The sequence below is a fragment of the Cryptomeria japonica genome, chromosome 5 (genome assembly GCF_030272615.1).
Source record: "Cryptomeria japonica chromosome 5, Sugi_1.0, whole genome shotgun sequence".
Lineage (NCBI taxonomy): Eukaryota > Viridiplantae > Streptophyta > Pinopsida > Cupressales > Cupressaceae > Cryptomeria > Cryptomeria japonica.
The window spans coordinates 55216517-55243407 of record NC_081409.1 but is presented as its reverse complement, the minus strand read 5'-3'; the positions used below and the strand labels follow the sequence as shown (position 1 = coordinate 55243407).

At 35.0% G+C, this 26891-nt stretch overlaps 1 protein-coding gene across 5 annotated transcripts in view; it reads left to right on the top strand.

The window, feature by feature from the left end:
* Positions 1–9383: 9383 nt before the first annotated feature.
* Positions 9384–26891, top strand: part of LOC131068577 (quinolinate synthase, chloroplastic) — a 67451-nt gene continuing 49943 nt past the window's right edge. Inside the window, exons 1-5 of one of the 5 annotated variants that reach the window (XM_058003805.2) lie at positions 9384–9765; positions 10931–12196; positions 13205–13489; positions 13598–13816; positions 14032–14211. In XM_058003805.2, the coding sequence (XP_057859788.1) occupies positions 11426–12196; positions 13205–13489; positions 13598–13816; positions 14032–14211 (1455 nt within the window). In that variant the 5' untranslated portion in view covers positions 9384–9765; positions 10931–11425. Of the gene's footprint in view, positions 9766–10823; positions 10841–10916; positions 12197–13204; positions 13490–13597; positions 13817–14031; positions 14212–26891 lie in introns of those variants that run through there. The other 4 variants (XM_058003806.2, XM_058003803.2, XR_009112027.2 and 1 more) reach the window with 4 other exon arrangements.

Here is a 26891-nt window from a genome sequence, read left to right as displayed (position 1 = left end):
CAAACACCTCATAGCCTACTCAAACGATTTCGAAATTGCATGAAATTTCACACACTTGCTCATTACACTGATATCGAAAACATGGTCTCAATTTTGGAATTTTCCGACCACCTTTTCCGAGGGGGCATATTTACACTATACAATAGTATCACCAAGGAATACTGGGGCATAATTTTTCGTTTTCATTGAAACAATATCGTTCCGACTTTGTCTCAAAGAGGGGCAAATGTAGACACCTAAAAATGTCTCATTGATCATGTACTAATTATTACTCTAATTGATTAAATAATCTTTATTATTTAATTAATTTAATTAATCTATTTCTTCTAATTTCATATTTCCTCATCATCTTATTAATTATTCTATTTTCCTATTCTATCATCATTTAATCATTTTAATCATTTCCTAAATATTAATTAAATATTTATTATTTAATTAATTATGGTTAGTTCCCCAATTTAAATAATCTTTATTATTTAAATAAATTACTAATTATTCAATTTCTATCTCTAATCATCATTCAATCATTAACCATTTTCTAAATATTAATTAAATATTAATTATTTAATTAATTGTGACTTTATCCTTTAATTTAAATAATCTTTATTGTTTAATTAAATACTATTTCTAAAATAATTAAATAGTTTCTTTAAATTATTTAATTAACTAATTAATTCTTCCATTTCCAAATCCCCCAAATTCTAATTTCATTTAATTTCATATTCTTCTAATTTCTTCCAAATTCAAATACATGTGCATGATTTCAAAAACCAAATTGAAAATCAAAGTCAAGTTCTAAATATATTCAAATACTAAATTGAATTAATAAATTCAATTATCTGAATTAATATCTCATGCAAAGATTAAATTGAAAATCTAAATCTAAATGCAAGCACATGCTAAATTAATTAATTAAATCATTTATCTCTCAAATCTCTATTTCCATCTTTCAGTTAGCTTTTTCTAAATTAAGTTTTATGTGTCATCTTCTTTATTTCCACCAATCATTATTTTTCTTCCTTCAATCAGCGTTTTCTCAATCAGTCGACTCAATTAATCTATGCAATCCATTGAGTTCCACTACTACAATCAGCAGTTCAACTATCAATTTTCATGTGAGCTCACCTGAATTCCACCTCTTGATCAATTTGTTCCACCTTTCAATCAATCTTCTCCATTTTCAACAATCACATACTTTGAATCTTTGTGTCACTTGCAGGTTACCAGCGCAATATCTGAGAGCCATCATACCACGAAGAGGAGAAGAGCAATGGAAGCAATATGCGATCTTGGGATGGGGAGTTTTGATTTGATTTGATTATTTTAATTCCTATTTGCTTGATTGTGTTATTCTATTGTCTTATTTGTTAAATTCTTTGGTTAGGAGGGGTTCGTGATTCCCTTTTGCTTCTAATTGATTACTTGTTTTTAAGATGAATTTTACACATAGACACTACACATTCCAATCAACGCCTAGATTGAGCATTATGAGCGATTTTCTTCAAATCTAAGCATTATGGAGCATCTAGTTACAACAACCTCCTTGCAAGTGGGCTTTTATGATTGATTTTGTCTTGTCTTGTTATGTTATTGCATCAACACTTGAGGGTCATATCCAAAGAGCATTGCATCATCATTAACAATATCAAGCTTGAGGTATAATATCGTGAATTTAGCATTTCCTTAAGGTTTCAACCTTTTCCTTGCAAGGGTAAGCTCTCTTTTATATTTATTAACATTATAGGGTTAATTCCAAACTTGGGTTTGACCTAGGGAAACCCCTATACAATCAACACTATTTTCCTCTCCTGTTTGTGTAGGTTTTAGATTTGACAGAGAAAGATTGCAATTTTAGAAAGTGCAGACTGGGACAAAGAGATCTAGACTTTGAAGAAGAGGAAAGCCCTCGACACTATGGCTTAGCCACAGTTTGAAACTTTTTAATGAAATTTTAAGGGGTTAATCTATGTGACATCCTTATCCTGAATCTATTTATAGTATCTGCATCATAAACGTTTAGGACTAGGACAACTAACCACACAATCCAACACTTTCAGGCTAAAATTGCAAGCACAAATTCCTTTTTTATCTCTATTTCTATTGGGTAAATTTTTTGTAAACTTGAGAGAGCTTACAAAATGTGGATTTTCACCATAGTGTGTGAGACAATACCTCTCAAAAGGCAAGGTATACTCTTTCTTATTTATAAGGGAATGCTCCCCCTATTTATTGCTACTAAGAACCACTAACACCAAACTAGGAGCTAAAATTATGTACACTAAGCTAATCAATAAGGTGTTGCTTTCATCGTATTCTCTTTTTTTAGAATAGGTGTTCTTCCTTCATCATATCCTGTTCTTTCATAATAGATGATCCTTTCTTACAATAAACTTTCAAGTACAACCAAACAAAACTAACCAGGAAGCTCATGAAAAGATCAAAGACTTTCCATGACTTCCTATAAAGCTTCAAGAACAAAGATGAAATACATGTAGCTCAAAGAATTGAACATGCACTTCACCTTAAATGCATAAACATAGAAGGTAAAAGTAGCACAAAGACTACACGTTATCTCTTTTCTTGAGAATGAAACATTGACTTTAAATGTGATAAGTAGCTCAAAGACTACAAGATCAAGTTTGACAACATAACATTAATTATAAACGCAATAAGCATCTCAAAGACTACAAGATTGGGTTTAAATCTCTTTCAAATAACACTACAATACTCACAATCAACTCTGAATAATGTCATCACATTACAACTTATTCCAACACAAATATTGAAAGCAACTTGTCCCTTTTATGATTGCAATTCGATTTACATCTGAAAATAAAGTTTTAGAGTGCTTCCCAAATCAACAAAGTTTTGTTGCATTGCCAAAAGATTAATCCAAAGATTCTTATTACAATGAGAATCCTCATATATATAGAGGAGGTGCAATGAGCAAAAATAGGAAAATTTACAACTAATTGTGACTAATTCAAATGTAGAGTCCTATTTGACTTAGGACACATGTAGTCCTGCATGTGTGCTAGTACATACATAAAATGACACCTGAGGTGTCAATATCTTATTACAAAATGACACTTGAAGTGTTAATTGAAATTACAAAATGCCAGTGCACTAGAGATGCATAAAAATGACTAAGTGTCCAGAGACACATCTTTATTATGATCATCCTTTTTTCCCAAAATCTGTATATTGTTGCCAAATAGCTTGTATTTCAGAATCATCTAGTGTTTGCAATGTTTGACGCCATTGAGGATAAGATGAAGAGTGGATAGGAGTCTTGCTTCTTTAATTTCATTGTCTTTTGCGGAGGATAATTCTGACATTTAAATAATATTGTAGTATTGGGAAAAACATTAGTACTTGAGAAGAGCAATCATCAACCATCTTGATCATTTGTACTAAAGAGGATCATGCATGTGTTGAATTTGATTATGTTAGGGTTTCCAAAACCCCCATTGTATCATGGTAGAACAAGTGTAAATTGGGCCTATGAACCCTATTTATGTGTGTGCATTTTGTTTAATTTGGGCTCGTAGGCCCAAATTACACTTAAGGCTAAGTGTGGCTAAGAGGTGCAATTCAAGTTCGTAGACTTGAACTACACTTGGAACAAAGGCTAGGTGTAGTTCGGACCCATAGACCCAAACTGCACCTTGGGGAGAAACATGTGATTAGTGTAAATCAGATGTATAGGTCCAAACTACACTAATTGAGTGCATATCAAAACCAGGTGTAAGTCGGACCTACAGGTTTGATCTACACCTAAGTGGAAGGATCAAAGTGTATGGTGGGTTTATAAACCCACCATGCACTTGAAAAGGGAAGAACTCAAACTTGGTGTAAGGTTGGCTTACAAACCCACCATACACTTATGACCAAAAGGTTAGTGTAAGGCAGGTTTACAAACCCACCATACATAAAGGCTATGGCACAAAGGATTGCAAAGTGCAAGGCGGGGTTGTAGACCCACCATGCACCAAGCAATGACTCTTGATGCATGGTAGGCCTACAACCCTGACATGGACCACCCATACATAAGCAATGGCAAGGGGTATATGGTGTTGTTCGGGTTTGTAGGCCCGAACAACACTAAAAGGTGTAAGGCAAGTACAAGGAGGTGCAATTCGGGTTTGTAACCCCGATTTGCACTAGGAAGACTAAATGGTGTAATTCGGGTTTGTAAACCTGAATTGCACCTGGACACTTAGAATTAATAAGACACACGAAAGATTAAGAAACTTCAAATGAAGGTTCTAAGGTGGAAAATCACGCATGGGAATTGACACAAATTACCTCAAAAAGTGTGCATAGAGCATATAAACTACAAATTGGACAAAATTGTAGGGTTACCCCAATTTTTCCAAATTGAGGATAACAATTTCCAAATATATTCTTAGAGTCTGCATATTTATTTTGTATTTTATTGTTCATGCTGATTATTATCAATTTTGCATTGTTAGACTTGGTTCTTGTATTCTCTTTTCAAATTAAATCACAAGCAAAAGAATAAATCAACCATTCTACCCAACTCTTCCAATAGGTTTGTAGTTGGGCATATTGATTATTCTTGAATGTAAAGTTAGTGTAAATGGTTTTTGATTCCTAGTTTATATAATTAGGCTAGTGAATCCCATTAGCCTGCCTTATAGTTGCAAATGGGTTGATCTTGCTCAAGTATAGAGTGACCATTATCCTTGAGTCAAAGACGAAGAATAATATTTTGGAGGTTCAAATCATGATGCTCCATTGGTAAGACATCTAGGATTCTTCAAGACATACAAGAAAATCAGAGAGAGATTTTTATGAGGGGTATCAAAGAGGATTTTCTTGTGCAAATAAGATAATGTGCAATTTTTCAACAAAATAAAGGTCCATACCAAGTTATTCCCATTCTAGAACAAAAATAGGAATATTTTCTTGGACTTCATCACAGGGATGCCCAAGATACATGCGAAATATTGTTGTAGCGTCCTAAAATTGTGACACTTGCAATTTCGACTGCATTTCGGTCTTCACGATGGCGACGCAACACGCAACTTGAATGGAGACCCCGAAACCTGATTATGACACTAAAAACTGCATTTTTCAAGCACCCTGGCCTGAACCTCCTTTGCACCCTGCTGTCCCGAGAGGTGGGACCAGAGCGCCCAGCGCCCTGGTCCCTGGACCTATTTTGGGCCCGGTCTCCTATGGGGTCTCGGGTCTTTTTGTTTGCAAATTGGAAATTAACTTTCCTGGTCGGCCTAAGGTCGGGAAAATCAGTCTATTAACCCTAATTGACAAGTATATAAACTACATTTTTCCTCTCCCATTTGGGTAAGAAGAAGGACATATGTGTACAAGCGTGGAAACTATACTCAAGCATTCAAGCATTCAAGCATTCATTCCAAGTCTCCATTCAAGGCTAAGTGTTGCATTCAAGACAAGGATTCAACCATTGAAGAGGAGATCACTTACTACATGCTACATACAACATACAACATACAACAAACAACAACATCTATACCTTCGCACATAAGGATACAAACATCCTTACAGCAAGGTATTAGTACTTGTTTTACATTACATACATTTACATTTACAGCAATTTCTCATTTCTTGGTTAATTCCAAAACCGGGGTTTGACCTAAAGGCAAACCCCTAATCCCTAACCCCCCAATCGTCTTCGCTTTTCTGTGTGTAGGTTGCAGGTACGCGGCTGAAATTGAAGATCTGGAATCCTTGTGCAGAGACGAACAGATCCCCCTTCGTTTCGCGGATTTTTCGGAGGACCGTGGCGCCGGGCGCCATCGTCCCGACAACTTTTGCTCAAATTTGCAGGACAGCGCCGTATCAACATTTTACTGCTAATTCCAGGTCCGCAGCTTCACCCTATATCCCTATCTCAGTTTATAAGCGAATCTTTGTCACTTTCTATGCATTCCTAGCTTAATTCTTCTATCAACATTCTTTACAAAAGAGGGTAGCCTTGCTGTCTTAACCCTTGAAACGCATTTAGCATCCAATCTTGCATTGTGTGGGATTGGATCTTGTGGGTTTCAACCCCTCTTTTGAATGTAAAGTCTCTCCCTTAAGTGAAAACCAGCAACCCTAGCGACCTCCCTTCTCTCTCCTTGGAGTTGGAAGAGGCGAGAGCAACTAGGGTTCGATTGCGATTTTTCCGTTTTACAATTGTATACAAGTTGTAGATGATAGATTGGTCGAGTATACTCATTAATATGCTACTTTACTAATTTTAAAGCCTCCCAAGTTGTTGATTTATTTTTTAAGACAATATTTTGTTTACATGGATTTCTAAAGAACATAATCAATTATAGAGATAGTAGATAGTGCTTTTGGAAGGAGTTATTTTTTTATTTGTACCCAATTAACACCAAACATAAGATACCATCCTCAAACAGATAGTCATACAAAGATAGTGAACAAGTGGCTAGAAAGATATCTCAAAAACTATGTCTCTAGTCAACAATCAACTTGGATCAAATGGTTGTATCTTGGAGAGTACCACTATAACACTTCTTACTACATGTTAATTGGTATGTCTCCTTTCAAAGCATTGTATGGATACGATGCTTTAACTTTTATTGATTTTATTTTACCAAATAATAGAGTACCAATAGAAAAAGATTTTGTTGATTACAATCAAGATATTGTAAGGGCATTGAAAGATAGCTTGCATCAAGATCAAAACAAATAAAAGATACATGAATATATGAAGCTTATAAAGTAGACATTTGAGGTGGGTGACATGGTGTTTTTGAGGTTGTAACCATAAAAGCAATCTTCCATCGAGAAAAGTGGGAAAGAGAAACTCAAGCAAAAATTCTATGGAACCTACAAAATCACTAATAAAATAGGTAAACTGGCTTATGAATTGGAACTGTCTAAAGGGAGAAGAAACTAAAAAACAAAAGCATCACTAAATATTTGTTTAGATGGAAATATCTTCTAATTGAGGATGCTACTTGGGAAGTTCTCAAGATTCTAAAACATCCAAATATGCATTACTTGAGGGCAAGCAATTTTGGGGAGGAGAGACTTGTAATGTCCCCATTTTAATTAAATCCATATAATTGAACTTTAGATTATTTTCCTCATTTTGAGCAAGGTGAGGTGAGGTGAGTAGCAATGAAATATTTTATTTAATATTTATTCGGTCCCATTGTAATTCATATTTTTGGGAGTTTGGACTATCAAATACTACATAATATTTAAAATATCCCAACGTAGACATTGGTTTTCCCAAGAGGCCATTTCTAGATATTTACTAACGGTTATGATAAGAATCTATGATAGTTTTCAATTGCCAATATGATATTGTAAGTAGTAGGCTATTTTGGAATACAAGAATTGACCTAGGATTTTTTAATGCATACTTCAAATTTTCTTTTCCCTCTAAAAGATGAATTTGGTATTTTGGATGCCCAATTTGACCTAAGATTTGTAAATTCATGGTTAGAGACTTATAGAGAATCTTTTGCCATTTCAACTTCTTAACTTTTCGTTATATAAACTTTATGTTCTACAATATCTTTTTGTGGATAAAAATCCATGTAGAGGATTGTGGCTTGTGGATGAAATTCCATGAGTTGAAGGAGCTAAAGGATAAAAATCCTTCGATTCAATAAGGCATTCTCATCTAGGGAGTGCAAAGGAGCTTCATAGGTTGTTGTGGATTAGCTAGTTTTAGTGTGGTGTGTTTGTGTGTAGATCCAAGTTTACAATTTATTTTTAATTTGATAGTTCAGTGTTGTTTTTGTCATGTGGAGTCTATTTTCATGCTATTTCATGTATTATTACCATACCCACAAGTTGAAGAGATTATCTTTCAAGTGGGCTTTGTTTGGTAGAGTTCATGTGTGTGTGTGTGTGTGATTGCATTTTGTAATAACTTTTGGAGTTGCTGATTTCAAATTTGATATTGCTATTGTGTAGGTATTTTTTGATTCTTTTTATCACTAGGGATTAGTTCTAATTGTTGTATCTCACCTTGGTGCTTTATGGGTGAATTTTAGTAGTGTAATGTTGAGATTTGCAATGTATAAATGACTTGATTTTGTGTATAAGTGTAATAATCATTCTAGATTTTATTTTTTCTATTGTTGTAGTTCTTTTGGCTATTGTGATACCCTATTATCTTGTAATGATAATTTTCATATGATTTATAAAAGTTGCAAGAGTTTTAGCCACTTTTTGTGTATAAAGAGTGTTGATTTGCAAACTATCTTATGTAGTTTTCATATAATATTTGTGAATTTCATTTGGTGTCTTTCCCAGATCTAATATTGCTTGTAAAATCATTAGTTGGCACATTACACAATTACAATTTGTAGTTTGAGGTTCAAATTATAGGGTAAAGAGGGTTTGACCTTAGCTTAGAAAAATGAAGGGTTGATAGTTGCAATTTGTAGGATAAAGTTCAAATTATATGTTGTGAATTGAACTTTGAAGTCCAAGATGCAAGCATGAATTCATTTGGAATTCCCATTGTAAATTACAAGTTTTTAGTCAAAGGCTAAAGTCTAAAATGTAGGATGCAAATTAGATTCGAAAGTTAGAGATGTGCAAGCCTCTATTTATTTGTTTGTCTGGGTTTTTCTTATTAATGTCTTAGGTGAAATCTTGAGACATTACAAATTGGAAGAAAACTTTTATGACTTTGCCTTTATTATTTATCCAATTAAGTCTCACTCTAATTTGAACCCCTTTGTCTTTGTATTCCACCAAATTGCTTTTATCGTGTTTAGCAATTGTCACCATCTTTTGTATGTCACTATCAACATTTGATGCAACTCAAATACTTCAATCCTTTTCAAGTTGACCTTGGAGAGTGTTCAATCCTTTTTCTTTTCCATGCTAACTTGTAGCCATAATAATAGAGATAGGTAGTACAATCAATGAGGGCTTGTTCTCACCACTTAATCCAACTCTTATTAGGACTTGGATGAGGTACCGTTCATTCCAAACAACAATGAGAACTTGTAAAAACTAGTAAGTTAATATATGAGAGGTATTAAGTTTGAAAAGTATGATAATGAATTTAAATATTTTATGAGAAAGAATACAAATAATAAAAAGAAGGTAATGATTGAAAAAATTGAAAACCATATCTAATTGAACAAAAAATTTGTCCTTAAAAAATAAATTGAAAATTGAAAAAAAAGTTCATAACCCATACACACCCAAAGATAAGATAAAACATAACTCCAAAATTTGTGGTTATAAAAAGAATGGATTAGGCATGGAGTATGGAAGTAGAATTTGGGGCACTCAAAGTAATACCACAAAAAGAAAGCCGATAAAGTAATAATGTATATGTCATACCCTATCGTAAGAAAACTCTGAGAGCCTGGAAAAACAATTGTCCGTTCCCGGAAGATCCCTGAACAAGAAAAATAACATTAAAGAACGAACAAACAATTATAATTATAGGATAAAATATAGTTTTTAAAATTTGTTTGTGAAAATAAACAATTGATTAATGAAGTGTAGTTAGCAGGTCCACACATGGAGGCAGTCAATTTTGGTGGAGTCAAAAGAACGATTAGAAAAGAAAGCCAATGGGACTTAAAGTCTTGAGCGGATGAAGTCATTGTATATGTCACAGCTTGTGGTCATACCTGAAGAAAAATAATTGTCTGTCATATACCATTTTCTGTATTTAAATTCATTTCGTGCTTAGCAATTCCGAAGGAAAATAAGACTTCGATTAAATTTGGGGTTGTGAACGTTTTCGCCTTTTACTGTGAGGTGTGTATCTTTTCTCTGTTTACAAATTTCGGCGTTTCAGTATTTTTATTTGCAAGAAAAGTTCGGAGCTCTCTCTCTCGGTTACAAATGGAAAAAAAAAAAATTGTTACTGAAATTTCTGTTAGTTTTCATACACATTAAGGGATAATTTGTGTAATTTTTAGCTGTTTCTATGGATTTCTCGTTTGGATTCTTAACATTGATAAGGGATAAGATTATCTGAATTTGGAGGGTAGGAAAGTTTCTTAGCAGTTCTGCATTCAAATTTCTTGTTTAAGATTTCTTTTAATGTTTTTATAGTCGTATTTGTTAGAAGTTTTCTGGATGACAATACTTCTTTGTTTGGATGAAAGATTTTAAGTGTCTGAAATACTAAGGAAAGAGCTTTTGAATTTGACTGTGTAATATTTTTAACATCAAATTTAGAAGCTCTTTTTTTATTTTAATAGATTGTGGAAAATTAATAGAATTGTCTGAAATACTTACACAACAAAAGATAAAATAAGATATTTTCAAAATATTTTATAAGATATTTTTATGACTATTTTTAGAAATACAGTTTAGTTAGAGATATTAGATTTCTACAATTTTAATGTGGTTTATTTCTGGATTTAATTGTTGAATCCAGAAACAAATAAAGCACATTAATATAATTTAGATTAATTAATTGTTAAAATTTTAAAAATATATTATTTGATTAGTTATATAATTTAATTGGTTTTCAAATTTTACTGTACATAAATATTAATATAGATAATTCAAATATATTAATATAGATAATTTAAATATATATTTGTACTGATAATTAAATATATTTATTTAAAAGATGTGGAAGGATTAGAGGATTATTTATTTGGAGGTATTTATGTTTAATTTGTTTATAATATTTATTAAATATTTTAAATATATATTCAATATTTTTAATGAATTTTAAAAATTAAATGAAAATAAATAGATTTGCTTAATATTTTGTGTGTGTTTCTTAATTTCATTTTTTTTCTTATGCATTTTGAGATTTCCAAGATTTTCCTAGAGATTAGCAATTGACAACTGTAAGGACTTTTTTGGTGATCAGGTTGACAATTGACATTCCTTTTCTAAATGCTTTTCTCAGATGTTAGTTAATTGTGGCCTTGTTAATCTCTGTTTAGTTTAAGTTTTGCAGAAAGGCAATCCAAGTAAGCGGATTTACAGCTGTTTCTAAGAATATTCAGCCAAGAGAGTAGGCACTATTTGTTAGTGCCTATCAGGCGTCACCAATGATGCACGGGAGTTGAATCGGTGATTCTTCAGTTCTTCTGGACTCTACATCTTACCACAAAGGGTATCCTAATTCAAATAGAACTGGACAACTCGACACTTGTAAATAGCAACCTTATAAGAGAGCATTTCAGGTACATTCTGATAAGGTACAAATAAGTATTTGGGTGTTTTTGCTGGTAATGCTGGAGATCAATAGATTATATTATTGCAAAATATTACATACGAACAGATTAGTTGGTGCATATATTTACAATTTTGCAGAAGGCTACAGATTAGTTAGGGAACATATTCCCAATTTTAGTCCATAGACCTAAGTGTGGTAGAGGATATTCATCTGCACAAATTAGTTAGTGTTACATATTTCCAATTTTAGTGAGTCGAGCTTGAAATTCAAGCTATGGAACACACTTCTGTGCTGAATCATGTTGTTGGTGCTTCAACTATGCTTAATGTCAAAACCCCATGTCGCACTCTCTCATTGGCTACTTTTCCTTCAAGAGAATCCATTAAATCAGCCCACAAATTTTCCATTGTTCGAAAATATTCATACACATCAATCGCCTGCAACTTAAATAGCAAAAAGTGTCTCCAACACCATTCCGCAGTCTGTTCTGCCCTCGCAGAACACTTTAACCAAGCCCCAGAAATTAATGTTTATGAAGATATGCCTACAAGGCTTAATAAGATTTTGGCAGAATTCAAAGCACTGGAGGACCCCCGTGAAAGGGTCATGAGGCTTTTGGACTATTCTTCATTGCTTCCACCTCTACCTCAATCTGAGCGAATTTCTTCAAATAGAGTGATGGGATGTACCGCCCAAGTCTGGCTCACCGCCGAGCTAGGTAGCGATGGAAGGATGTATTTTGGTGCAGACAGTGATTCCGAGATCACCAGAGGCTTTTGTTCATGTTTGATTAATTCCCTGAATGGAGCTTTGCCTGAAGAGGTGCTAAAAGTTAAGACAGAGGATCTCTCTAGTATAAATATTGGGGTTGCTGGGGGAGCCAATTCTAGGGCCAATACTTGGCACAATCTACTGATTAGCATGCAAAAGAGGATTCGGGGTATATTGGCGAAGAATGCAGGGAAGCCTCCCGTTGAGCCTTTTCCTTCCCTTCTGATAACTTCTGAAGATATTACTGCTCAAGGAAGTTTTGCAGAAGCTCAGGTGATTAACTCTTCCTCCGTGTTGTTTTTAGTTGTAGCAAATGTTTAATATCCAGGTTCTGCTTCTTAGTTTTATTGTTGCATAATTATCTTTGCTCAGTGAAATCTTTACCACTCATACTTGTTAGTATAACTTTCTGCACGTGCATTCCCATCGATGAATTTTGGTCTTTTGTGAGCACTAATTTAATTTTGTTCTCTTACCCGAGAATTGTGATGCATTCTGCTATGTTAGTTCCATCTCCCATGGCACGGGTTGTTATTACGCATAAATTAAAACAGATCTCTAGATTTGAATTGGAAATTTTATGAATAAAATGGGAAGGGAATAGAGGGCATCGGCTTTAGACAAAAACCTTAAAGATTTTAAGCACAGAAACCTGGAAACTACAGTACAGATGGTATGAGATCTTGAACCCCTATCCCCATCTCCTGGTGACACTATTAAAATTTGATATATAATTTACCTGCACCCTTATGATATACCCTTTGTAGTCGTATTGAGCCACCTCTCCTTTTGTTTATAATTTTTTTAATGTATAATGTAGTTTAATCGTTATTCATGTACCCCTGTATCCTGTTTTGAACATGGTGCTCTCTTCTTGTCTGCATCCTTGGACCTCTGTCCCATCACGTCTCCTTGTAAATATAGCTTGTCCTAATAAAAGTAGGACATGATATTCTCAGCAGCCATTGGCAATCTTACTGCATGCTTCTGTTATGCAGTTGAACTCCTATCATACCCTTCTGAGATAGAGAAAGACTTGCATTTCTGTTAAATAGGAGGTCTTCTAGATTCAGGAAGATTTTCCATCTTATCGTACATGTATTCTCACTTTAAACTTTATCTACTTGTTACTCAAAGCATTTGAAAGTGCTCTTTCTGCAGCTTATCCAGATATAAGATTTTTACCTTTCAAGATGATAGGATCAAATGTTTTTATTACTACAATCATCTATTGTGCATTTGTTCCTAGAGTATTTATATTCTTGTTTTCAATGTTTGTAGGCGAAATATTTGTCACCCGATGAATCAAGGGTTTTAGAACTTGTTACTGTCCTCAAGGAGAAGAAAATTGGAGTTGTGGCACATTTTTACATGGATCCAGAGGTCCAGGGTGTTCTTGTTGCTGCCAAACAGCAGTGGCCACATATCTATATTTCAGATTCACTGGTAATGGCAGATCGAGCTGTGAAAATGGCAGAAGCTGGTTGTGAAACAATTACAGTACTTGGAGTTGATTTTATGTCGGAGAATGTGCGTGCAATTCTGGATCGAGCTGGCTTTGGAAAGGTCATTGGCATTTCATTTTACATAGAAATGAATGCTGAACTTAGTTTTGCAAAATCTACTTGATTTTCCTGCAAACTTCAAGACTGATAATAAGCTTTTATATGCCAGGTTGGGGTATATAGGATGGCCATTGAAACAATTAGTTGTTCATTGGCTGATGCTGCAGCAAGTCCCAAATATCTACAGTTTCTGGAGGCAGCCTCAAGATCTTCACCTTCTCTACATGTAGTCTACATCAACACTTCTCTGCAAACGAAAGCTCAATGTCATGAACTTGTGCCTACCATAACATGTACATCCTCAAATGTGGTTCAAACAGTGTTGCAGGTAACTACCTTTTAAAGCATTGGATGTTCAAATCCCCTTTGCTTTCAAAAATGATGATTGTGGATTTTGGATTTCATTTAAGCATTGATCAGGTCTGATTTTGATCACGCCTATGATTGTTTAATTTCTCAAAACTTGGTTACCTGTATTTAGGTGCTATTTCTTGTGCAACTGTTTCTTAGGCACAGGCACTGAATATTCTACCAAATATGCAGGCTTTTTCTCAGATCCCAGATTTGACTGTCTGGTATGGGCCAGATTCGTATATGGGTGCAAATCTTGGAGAACTGTTTCGTCAAATGTCCAACATGACTGATGAAGAAATTGCTGAGATACATCCTTTGCATGATAGAAATTCCATCAGATCCCTACTACACCGCTTACATTATTTTCATGTGAGCATACTAATACATTTTCCTTGGTACTCTTTTTATTTCCTTGATGACGCTTGTGGGTGAGTTATTTGGGTGATCTGTGGGATTCTATTTTTATAGTGATTTATCCTTCTCAAGTCTAGTTGAATATGGCTCCATAGCAAGCACTTCTTGACAGATTGTTGTCTTACATCAAAATTGTGGAAGGGCATGATAATAAGATTTTATTGAAAATTCAGTTAGAGCTCGTTTTATTTACATTAATTCCTTATGCATGTTCAAATTTTGAAGCAGCCTAAGCTTTTTCCCCTAATATGGTAAAGAACTTTCTACTTCATCTAGAACATATTATTTCTATTAGCTCTTTATTGTTCTACATTTGCTTTGTAGACCACACTCAGTACTGAACTTGCAGTTACATCTACCCACGAAATAAAGAAAGAAAGTATATTAATGTCTATAGATGATGAAATATGGCTATCTGGCTGTAAATAACGGCTAGCTTAGACTAGGAAAAGGAGGGTTCCACATGGCCAAAATGACCTATAAAGAAAAACAAAAACAGTAAAATTGATCGCCTACACCATGTGATCATGGAAAAATAGCTAGCTAGATGATTGCAACATAATAATATAATATTGATCATTCCCTGGTAGAATCAGAAATATCACTCATGCTACCAATTTGAAGAATTTAGACAAGACAGAGATGATAAATGTGATTAGGAGAGTGGCTTGGACAAAGGGGAGTTGGTGATGCTATCCATGCAAGTTGTATGCTATACCTGTGTTGTTGAACCAATGATGGAGTTAATGTAGCTTGTAAGGGTGTTTTGTTAGAACATCTTTACTTTGTAAGGTTGTTGGTAGTTACTGAGGGTTTGTGACTGGCATATTACTAGTATAGATATCTTAAATATATCTAAAAAATACTGAGAGGTATCATTTTGAGTTATTTTAAAATTTACATGTTATTTTATTTATGTTAGAATTATTTTATTTTACTTTTAACTATTTTTTATTTTAATTTATTTGAAGAGCTATTTTTATTTAGTTATTTTATAGACCACAAAAGCCTACATAAATGAGAAAATACAAATATGTTTATTAATAAATGTTTACAAATTCGCAAGTGCTACATTGGCTTACCAAGCTTCTTAAGGACCATTTTGGCACAAAGTTCAATGAAAAAGCTCACTATAGCAGTATGGGATCTATTTGCTCCAAGCAACGCCTGAGGAGGGATGTTGTGAACTGATACTATTATGCAAAGGAAATTGCTTTATGCTAAATTATCGGTCCAATGTTCCTAAAGGTGAAGAACATTGGAAAGAGCTTGGTTAGAGATAGGGTAAAAAATATGAGTGAGGAGCTCTGAGTTCTATCTTCTAATGTATTAGTCCTCTCTCCAAGTTTTGGGCTTCTAGATACAGAAGATCTGTATGGTCCTACCAAGCACTGCCAATTTTGCTTATGAGATATTTATTCCTTATGAAGGGGGGATATAAGTAGAAAAAACGTCATGGAATGGAACTTTTTTGCAAGAGTAGAACAGTATCCATTTTGAAAAGAAAGTAATATATGTATTATTGGATGACATTTCAGGAATCATATAGGATTTACTAATATCATGAATTTAGATTGCACTGTGTAGTTTTTAGGACTTTTTAATTTTAATACAGAAAATTGGAAAATGCTTTTGAAAAATATTACTGTTTGGGGATTCTTTTTCTGAAACTTTTGTGAAAAATAGCTTATGAAAAATACCCTGGGTTTAATTCTCCAAATTCTTGGGAAATTGGCCAAACAGACTTTTGTAAAGGGTTAATTCTGAACCATGATGAAGGGAAAAAAGGTCTAGAAAATAATACAGGAATCTTTAGAATTGGGAGAACTGTGGAACATGTTAAGCATGGATTACTTACATCTTATTGAAATGGACTTTGATCTTTAACAGGACTGGAATCTATCTGGTGTCCGTCTTCACTTGTTTCCTTATTTGGGAGCACCCTCACTAATTTGAATTTGACTGTGGTGTAGCAAATAGTTTTTTCCTTAGCAAGAACTGAATTTTACGCAGAAAGAGTTTTTATTGTTGGACAAGATTTGCATATTTGAACTGAACCTATATTTTCCATTGGAAATTGGGAAATGTTTGGGAATACAGATCCCTCGATTGATGTTTGTTTGCATCTTATACTTTTGCCAAAATAAGAGAGCTTGCAATGAATTTCCGCCCAAGGATTTTTTGTATAATTAATAATTTATGTTTTTTGATTTTTTATGAGCGTCTTTACAAAAATGGCTACAGACTGTGGCTACTTGTAGTGAAAGAATATGTGGTGATTCAGTACATATCTGATATCACAAGTCATAAATAAATGACTTTTTAAAGAGATGCATTGTGGCAGATGGCATTCTGGACATGGAATAAATGTTATAAGATCTTAATTGATGGGGTCACTCAAAGTGTGATTGTTAGCATGGTTTCAATATGATTCTAGTATATCGATCAGGGCGTTAGCTTAGATCGCCATATGTCTCCTTGATGAGGGAATTCTAATCATGTATTGCAAGAAGTCTTTCTTGTATTTTGTTTATCTGGTTAATATGCACATGGTGAGGATTACAGTATGGTCATCGCCAAATCTATGATGGATATTCTTAATGTATTGCCATCATTGCATTAGAATTTAACATCCCTACCATATGGTTCCAACTAACTCCACCATATCCATCCTACTTACTGTGATATCGTGGTATGAAAACTGATCTTCCCTTTGAAGATGATAAAACCTAAGCCACAATTTGTTATTCTAGAGAGATCTATAAAGACACAATCTACTATGTAATAGACCCACAGTTTGAGTTTATAACAGCGAACAAGCAAACAACGCCCTCTCCAATAAACAAGGTGACATAACAAGCATATAGCAAGATATCTACAGTAAAAATTAATCAGAATAAACCAAAGGTCCAAAAGAGTGTCATGGTATTGAAAGCCCTCCTTTAATTTAATTATTAAAGATTTGAACTTTAAAGATTTAAAGCCTATGTAGAAACAACTGTATTACATAGAGTTAGACATAACATAATGCAAGATGGAAGAGTTGAAATTTGGGTTAGGAGATTCATGTTGATACTATAGTTCTAACTTAAAAGAATATGTAAATTTGTATTTGGGGTTTCAGAGTCATTTGTTAATTAAATTGCTAATTCATAATTTCTTTTTCACTGTAGATTGAATCTTTCTTGGAGGCTTTGCAAAGAGTTCAAAATTTTAGATTGTCAAGCATGCTGGTTGAGGATGTTAAGAAGATAAAGTGGGAAACAAAATAACCTAGATCAATTTTGACAAAAGTTCATTTGTAGGAGACAATGCATTGTAAATGCGATAAAAGCCAATCTTCGCGGCATTTAGGGGAGTTAATGGTGGGTAGATTGGGATATGGGTGAGAGTGAGACAATGAATGGTGTTAAAATTGGCTAAAATCTGCGGCTGTACTGTTGAGTAGAATTCAGTGTATATGGCATTTTTTGAAATGGCATACACCAATTGTCAAGGTCTTTTACAGTGATGTTTTTACCGTTTCTAAATCACATATAGACATTAATGTAATTTTTTTCTTTCTTCTAATTGTTACATCTTTGCCTTTTATGGTTAAGGCTTTTACCAGATTTTGTGTTTGCCTTTGAGGTCTTGTGATTGACATCCATGTTTTGGTGGATTTTGCATCATCAAATTATAAGTGGTAGGAGGATTTTAGAGTTCTGCAGCAGAAGACTTCAGTTGTTTGTTATTCGAGTGCTATGTACTAATTCATATTCTCAACTTTATTCAACTAAGTAATTTTTAGTAACATATAGAGCAATGCAGAACGGCCTGAAGGAGATGTCATCTATGTAGTTTTCTGTTGGTCTGCTGACTTTTGCTTGCTTTGCTGTTTGTTTGTGATTTGATGTTGTCCACCTCTCATGGAGTTCTGTTTTATGATCATCAATCTTTTGGGGCTTTCCATGTTGTCTAGAAGCCAGTTGTAAAAGAGTTTGGGCCCTTTCAAAACTTCACTTTTACCATTAATACCAAAAATCAAATCTACTAATGCACATAAGCAGGTTGTGAGATGCTTTTGATTTCAACAAAATCTTGTTCATTTTTTTCGAATTACAAGGCTTTAATACAATTCCAATCAGACTGCTGAGCAGCTGCAAATTTGTAGATACATGGATGATCAGAATTGTTTATTTACTAGTCTGAAATTATTGATTCAGTTGGGATTTTGTTACTAAAAATCTTTCTGCAAGCATAATCTCTTGGATCTTTCAACTTAAATGGGAAGAACTATTCTTTGAAAAGTATGATCACATGCCTTATGGTACTCCACTTTTCCATTACTTATCTTTGATTCTCCTCTAAGTCATTAATATTGAAGGTTCCAGCCTTCTTTGCAAGTTGATGGTACTTCACACGGGGATGGTTTTTAAACATATGAAATGGAAACACCACATTTTGCCAAACTTGAAATTTTCTCTCATCTAAGATGATTTTGTATGGTAAACTGGATCACCATGCGACAATCATGCAGGAGGATTTGGCATCTATATTGAATTATTCTTTTGATTTGATTCCTTTAAAATGCAAGAAGATAACATTTAGTTAAGGCAAATTCCTTGTTTCGTGGGTTATATGATTTGTCCTACCATTATATTATAACACCATATGCAATTCATAGAGCTAACAAGTGAAAAAAGCCCTACCGTGCTTATCAAAAAACTCAAAAAGAGTGATATTCAGATACATATATCTAACACGTTTACCTATAGAAAACTCTAATCTTTAACTAAAAAATCTTCAGATGATTTAGCCTATAAAATCATAGTAGCCAAGTTAATATTAACCTACTTTGTTAGCTTACTAGTTTTCTAAAGTAAGTTAAGAGCCATTGATTGCTCAACTTGTGTGTCATGTCCCCTCCCTGATCGTTATATATATATATATAACCTAAATGAAATAATCATTATTACTTAATAAAATATTTATTAAGGAAGGATTAATTGAAATTATTAGATATTTGTTTATTTATTAAATATTATTATTATTTAATTAATATTCATTAATAATAATATTCTGAAAATATTCAAATAAGAGTAAAGCAATATTATTATAAACATTACTTATTATATAACAATCATGGATGAAGACACACAACTAGCCAACCTACCAGATCAATCCTTTATAAGAATCACATACGAAACAACTGATGTTTCCAAATATGATAGAGCACGAAGAGATCATTTAGGACTACTGTGGATAATAATACATATCGTAGCTATGGTGCCACCAGCTCTTCATTAACCACTGATTACTATAGAATAGTCGTGGGAAAGACTTAATTAAAACCAAAACAGATTGGAAGAATATTAATCGCTGAGGAAATAGAAATAGTATGGAACGATTATAAACAGGAATCGATGGATGAATAAGCGGTGATGATTACAAACTATATGTTCATTGATTGATTAGTCATGTTCACCGATCATAACAGAATAAAGAAATCATTTATAATCGACATCTCTTAACTATATTGTAAACAACAAACAAAAATATCGATTAGATTAACTACACAAATATAATCTACATTAAGAATTAATTGAGCAGCAATCATGATAAGCAGATATTGTTTATGTACAAGTCCGATTTGATTATGATCATAACTAATAGATACGTATTAGAAGGTTAATGACAACGATCAAGTCTTAAAAGAGAATTACTAAGAGAAGCTACCTTTAAAGAAGATTAATTATCAACTAAAGTTGCCAGCAATCACTAAGAGTGTTATTGGTATAATGAACTAATGCAAATGAGAAAGATGTGACTTATCAAAGAGGCGTGACCTTTAAGAGATAGAAGAATAAATGAAGACTCAAATGCATTCAATGAGGGGAAGAGATATACATTCAGGAAACGGTATTTATTGGCTAAGAGATCCATGCCATTATATACCCGTCATTTCACATCAGATATATACATATTAATTCTCAAATTTTGTTTGACTGTAGTGAGTGAATCCTTGTAACTAGGCTATGCGGAACAATTCTCTGTCATTTATCTCTGCACTGATTTGTCTAGGAAGGGAATCTTCATTAAGGACATCACAGATTTTATATAGAACTTAATAGACGGCTAATTCTAGAGCCATTTTCTTCTATTTACCTATCTTTAACCAGTCAAGAAATGGAGTCTCTACAGGGGACATAACATTGTGTCTTTTGATTACATTTTATAAAAGATAGCATCATGTCTACCTTACTAGTACCATGAACATGCATCATAGAGTAGTTAAATGTAGATGGTGAATCATTTTTTCAAGAATTAAATTAGGAATACTAAATGAAACATTTAAACATAAGTATTTAAGAACCAAGAGTTACCCAATTAAGGTTGCTAAGATGAACCATCCAAGTAATTCTTAGAATCTTCCTTTCCGCTCTTGGATGAAACTGAATCTTTGGTGCCTTGAGTGGTATTCCAAGGACTGCTAGGGCCGTGGGGATATGCAGAAACCTGTACGATGATGTAATCTTTGGGATCAGTTGGGGACTGCATAGCATCAGTAACAGTCAGGCAAAAACTCAAGCTATATATTGTGGGTTTTGGTTAGCTAAGTCTCAAGTATTGAGGCACAACAGATAGGAAACTGATTCTCAAATCATTGTTAACATTCTGAATTTAATCACTTGATGGGAAATTCAAAGATGCAGCACTTCATTAGTGATATTTTCTCTCTTCTCATTGAAATTGATGGTGGTCAAATTGTTATGTTCCTTGGGAATAGAAACAAGGTTCAGATCTTTTGGCTAAACACACCCCTTTCCCCTTTAATAAAGATTGGTCTGAGTGATTTTAACTTGCCCCCATAATATGCTGAGAGCAATCCTCAATGAGATTGTGGATGGAGAAAATATCTAAAGGTGTTAAATCTATTAGCTATTTTTTATTATTAGTAAATGTGAGGTTTTCAGCCCAACAGCTGCCAGTGCACAAACAAGGGCCACATCCTTGGAATGATTGCACACTTTCCTGCAAGATCTAAGTCCAATGGTTTAGAGGGATTTTAACTGAAGTCTTCATTGTAGTAATGTGCCTATTTTGACACTCAGTCGCATCCACTTAACAAATTTTAGGGTTAAGATTGGGGTAGAGCTCATAGAAGAAATTGATGTGGGCTTGGTTTTTTAATATGGTTACGTTCAATCATACCTCAAGGTGCCACCATGACAAAACAGAGGGTTGGGCTTAGTTCCCTGTATTGCCACAAGTGCAATCCCTTTTGAAAACAAGGTGAAGAAAAGATGCAATATTAACTTATGCAAGTGATTGCAAATCTGAAAATACAATTACCAAATCAGATTTTTAAATGTGATTGCACATTCGACAATAATATGAAAATCAGCTAACCAAATAAAACACCAAATTTATGTGGAGAAACCCTTTCTGGAAAAAATTCCACACAAGAAAGAGGGTAAAAATATTATTAATCTTCAACAATGAGATTTGTACAATGATACATTTTTTATCACTTCTCTAATCAACCCAACAACACTTGGGTACCTACAAATGAATCACACAAAACTACTACGCCTTAGCTCCAATTTATAGAAACATGTTGGAGGGAAAACCATTGTGGTAACCTGAAACAAGAGGCATGAAACCACCTGCAAAAAACCCATGCCTTGGGTAATGGGTAGCTGATAGACAATAAAATATTAATTTCAATCACATGGCTTCTCACATGGGTGCCTGGTGCATAGCCAAAAAGAACTATAACTTGTCGGTGCTCATTAACTCCCCATTGTCACATAAATGCTCAACCAAACACCTCCCAAACTTGGCTGCCCAAAGCATAATCTTTCATCTTCCAAAACTGGGTGCCTAAGATGTGTGTTTATCCATTATGCTGCGTAACTCCCACTGACACATGTTCACCTCTTTGAAATGCAATTACAATATGCCATAGAAAACAAATGTTAAGTGTTTTTTGTAATGTTCTCACTTTGAAATAGAATTTAATGGTAAATATTAATAAGAAAATTAAAATTCAGAAGAATAAAAATAAAATTAAAATTAAAAATAAAAGAATATAACTAAATATAATTAAAATTTAATTAAGTTAATTAATGGTCAAAAGACATGGAATGAAAAGTTGTGACTCCCTCAAACACGAGATATAAAAGGGAGAAGAGAACCTTATTTGAGAGGGGGATAATTTGGGGAATCAGAAGTGCAGATCTGATTTAAATAAGAAGTGCAAATCTGACCTTGAAAGGCTGCGTCCCTTTCAAAGGGCAGATATAATGAAGAGTTACACTCTTTCAAAGGGTGCTAATGGTGGAAAGGGTGTGTCTCTTGCCAAAGGGTATACATGATGAAGAGGTTTGACCTCTCCTTCACATTGAGAGATATAAAGGAGAGGAATCAAAAGCATCCAGAGACATCGCCATTGTATTAGATCAGGAGATTAAATTCGGTCAGCAACAGCAGTGGTTAGGACAGCAACAGTTCCAATCAAGAGAAAGGAAAGAGGCCTGAATTACTTGTAAGATCTATGCTATGCTTTAAGCATGAGTATTCTGAAATTAATCATTAGATCCGCATGAGTTAAGAATAACAACAACTAGAATTAACAATGCTAGTTAATGGCTCAGTTATCTTAGAAACTTGTAACTATGTTAACTAGATATAAATGTACATAATATATTCATGGTATGCTTTACTCATTGTAAATATGTAATACCCAACTTAAAAGAATAATTATGTTTAGAAATACATTCTTGTAAGGAAGAGTATGAGATGTAATGAAGGGGTGACTAGTGGCTTGTAAGTGGGCCGTTCTAGAACGACCAAAGTGGCATCATGGAGGAGTCAAGGAACTTGGTTACATTCTCTGCCTAACCCCATAAGACATGGTTAATTTGGGAGAAATAGACTTAAAGGGGAATTCTGATCACAAGAAGGATAAGGATGGAAGTGATGAAGGAGAACAGTGATAGGATACCTCACTAGGTAGACCACCTCATGGTAGTTGACTGATGGTCCTGTTATCACAAAAGCTTGCACCCTTGCTGAGCTATCAACTCAGCAACCTTGTGAAACATGGAAACAACCCCGAAGTGTGGGACCTTGCGCAAGGGGGTTGAATCTCCGGAGAAGGCCGGCTTCCTTCTCTATCTAGGTGCAGGTGTTGAACCAACTCAACACTTCAAAGCTAATTCCTAAGCCTACCCTAACAACTTGCAGAGGAAAAGAGAAGAGAGAAATTGCTTGAAAACAAAGGGAGGTGATGCACCAAGAAGAGATAGTTCCTCTCCCTACCGAAATGACACAAGTAATTAACTGAAACACCCTGAAGATGCACAACTTTCAGTTGTATGAGTAACCCCAATGCATAGATGAAGGTTAGAATCCACTGAATGCCAAGAGGGGAGAAGAATTCCCACAAGTCACACTCAGAAAACCAGTTAACACAACATATATGAAGAGAAAGAGCCACAACATACACCTATGATGAAGGTAAGAAAGCATACACAACATATATAGGTTGAAAGGAGGCAAGAATAGTGTTCTTCAATTAATTGTAAGACCAAACGCCAATCTTACAGTTGCAGAAATGCAAAGATTACAAGTCTTCAAGAGAAGAGGAGAGCATAAGAAAACTCCAGGCAACAGGGAGAGAGCCCTTACAATGAGGCTTAACAGCCTTATATAGAAAAAATGGGTTACAATGGTGATCATGACCCCTGCATGTCAGTCTGGAGGTGTAGGGAAGTGCATGCACTTGACTTGTACATGCAAGCAACCTAGCCATACCCACAAGGGCAATCCTGAGAAGGTGGATTGACTAACCTTCCAAAGTCAGGCATGACATAGGTCACCAAGCATGGGCCCGTATCTCCCTTGATGGAAATCCTGCCAAAAACATTAAATGCACCCCCTGTGGCTCCACAAAAAAAGTGCATAAGTCACCAAAGCTGTCGGAGCATTTAAAGCTTTGAGTGTCGATCACGCCATCCGGAAGTGTTGCAAGTAGTTTGGAAAACTTCGAAGACCGAGGTCACCGTAGTTGGGGAACTTCGGAGACCGGGGTCTCCGTTGTTGGGGAACTTCGGAACCTGGGGGTTCCGGAGTTCCGGGGCAGAGAACTAAGGAACTTGGGGAACTTCAGAGATCGAGGTCTCCGTAGTTGGGGAACTTCGGGGACCGGGGCCACCGTAGTTGGACAAGGAAATTCAGAACCTGGGGGTTCCGGAGTTCCGGGGTTGAAGACTAAGGAACTTCGGAACCTGGGGGTTCCGGAGTTCCGGGGTAGAAGACTTAGGAACTTGTGGAACTTCGGGGACCGGGGTCTCCGTAGTTGGACAAGGAACTTCGGAACCTGGGGATTCCGGAGTTCCGGGGTTGAAGACTAAGGAACTTCGGAACCTCGGGGTTCCGGAGTTTTGGGGTAGAAGACTTAGGAACTTGGGGAACTTCGGGGACCGGGGTCTCCGTAATTGGGGAACTTCGGGGACCGGGGTCTTCGTAGTTGGGGAACTTTGGGGACCGAGGTCTCCGTAGTTGGACAAGGAGTTCCGGAGTTGAAGATTAAGGAACTTCGGAACCTGGGGGTTCCGGAGTTCTGGGGGAGAAGACTAAGGAACTTCAAAACCTGGGGGTTCCGGAGTTCTAGGGTAGAGAACAAAAGAAAAGCTAAGGGAAGGAAGGGAACTTCGGAAACTTGGAGTTCCGGAGTTCCAGAGCAGGAAAGAGAGAAGCTAAGGCAAAGAAACTCGGAACGTCGGGGTTACGAAGTTCCAGGCTAGAGAAAGAGAGGGCCAAGGAAGTTTCGACAAGACAACACTTCAAACCATGATTTCACTGCTTTTCTCCTTGATCAACTGGGCAGCGTTGGTCCATGGAATATATCTCCGATCGGTTCTCACTGATGGACCGAGGGTGTCATAAAATGACAATAGGTCCCATAAGGCCAAGGGGGCTTTGGCTTTCACTCCAATCTTGGGCCTAGGGTAGGGGATCTCTTGGACACCTTATCATTCTTCCTTACTCCCACTCTCTTATGGTTGAGTTCCAATAAGGAATTAGGCATAACTATGGTTAAGTTAATGTTCTTGACCCTAGTATAGAGAATTTATGTTTAATTATCCTTTTAAGAAGATTTATATTATGGTTTATATACATATCAATGGTTTTGTTGATGTGTATTTTGTACACGACCAAACACAGAATAAAATACCTAAAGGTACCTTATCCTCTCTTGATTAAAGTCTCCGAATGCTGAAGATGTCAAGAAAAGGATCAATCGGGATGACTTCAAGGTTCTTTGTTGTAGGATCTCTACGTGTGGATAAGCACCAGTGGTCGTTGTATATGCTGTTTCTTCGAGGGGCCTTACGTACTTTCAGAGAAAGCTTGTCCACGTTACTTTCTTTCCAAATGCAGGAACATGATTCTCCTAACACTAACGGATTTTCAAAAAATGTCAAAAGATAAGGGTTTCTAAGAAGGAATACTTGAACTAATCCTAAGAATGACTCAATGAAGACTAGATTTGAGAAGAGTCTACCAATTTTAGTATCGCCAAGAAATTACAACTCTACTGGAATTGATGCGATCTTCTAAGGGGATTCAATAGTTTTTCAAATCATCAAGGATATAGATACTATCATAGAGATACATATCAATACTTCCAAGAATGATTGAACTCTTAATCAATCTCAATGTTTCCAGTTGACCACACAAGGCGTCCTTACAATCAGTAAGAAGCTAGTGGTTTGGAATATGAATCTTATCAAAGATAAAGCACAACACTTCGTCCTTCAAACTTAGAACTTAAATGCTATTTCAACTGAGAGTGATTCAAGAAGATAAACAATCATGAAGATAGCCACAAGTATTGCAATAAAACACCATAACTTCAATATTTTATTGATCTCATAACCAAATGGACAACAATTGTTCAAAATTCTTTCTTCACTACTCAATCTTGCTACAACAATAACTTTCTAACTTTCTTCTCTCTAAGCTCTCTCTCTTTTCTCTAACTTCTCTCTAACTTTTCTAACTTTAAAAATGAAATGAGTGAGGGTATATATAACATCCTTAAATACAATGAATGGCTTGGATCAATTCGAGATCAATGGCCAAGATTTCACAATGAAACCCTAATTAGGGTTTGTTACAACAAACTTAATTCTGACCAATGAAATAATTGCATTCTTTGGACACATGTCTTCTCTGGAATATTCGACCAATGGATAGCTAGGGTAGGTACATCGAAGTTTGTGCCATCTTTAATGAGCCAGGTACATTGAATCTGGACATTGTTGATGTGTATTTTGTACACAATCATACACAGAATAAAATACCCAAAGGCATCTTATCCTCTCTTGAATAAAGTCGCTAACTGCTGAAGATATCGCAAGAAGGATCAGTTAGGATGACTCCAATGTTCTTTTTAGTAGGGTCTCTACGTGTGGATAAGCACCAGTGGTCGTTGTGATTGCTGTGTCATCAAGGGGCCTTACGTCGCCGAAGATTTTTCCTAAACTAAACAAACTTTCAAAAAATGCCAAAAGGGTAGGGTTTGCGAGAGGTCTAATCTAATCTAACCCTAAGAATGACTTAATGTGGACAAGGCTTGGTGA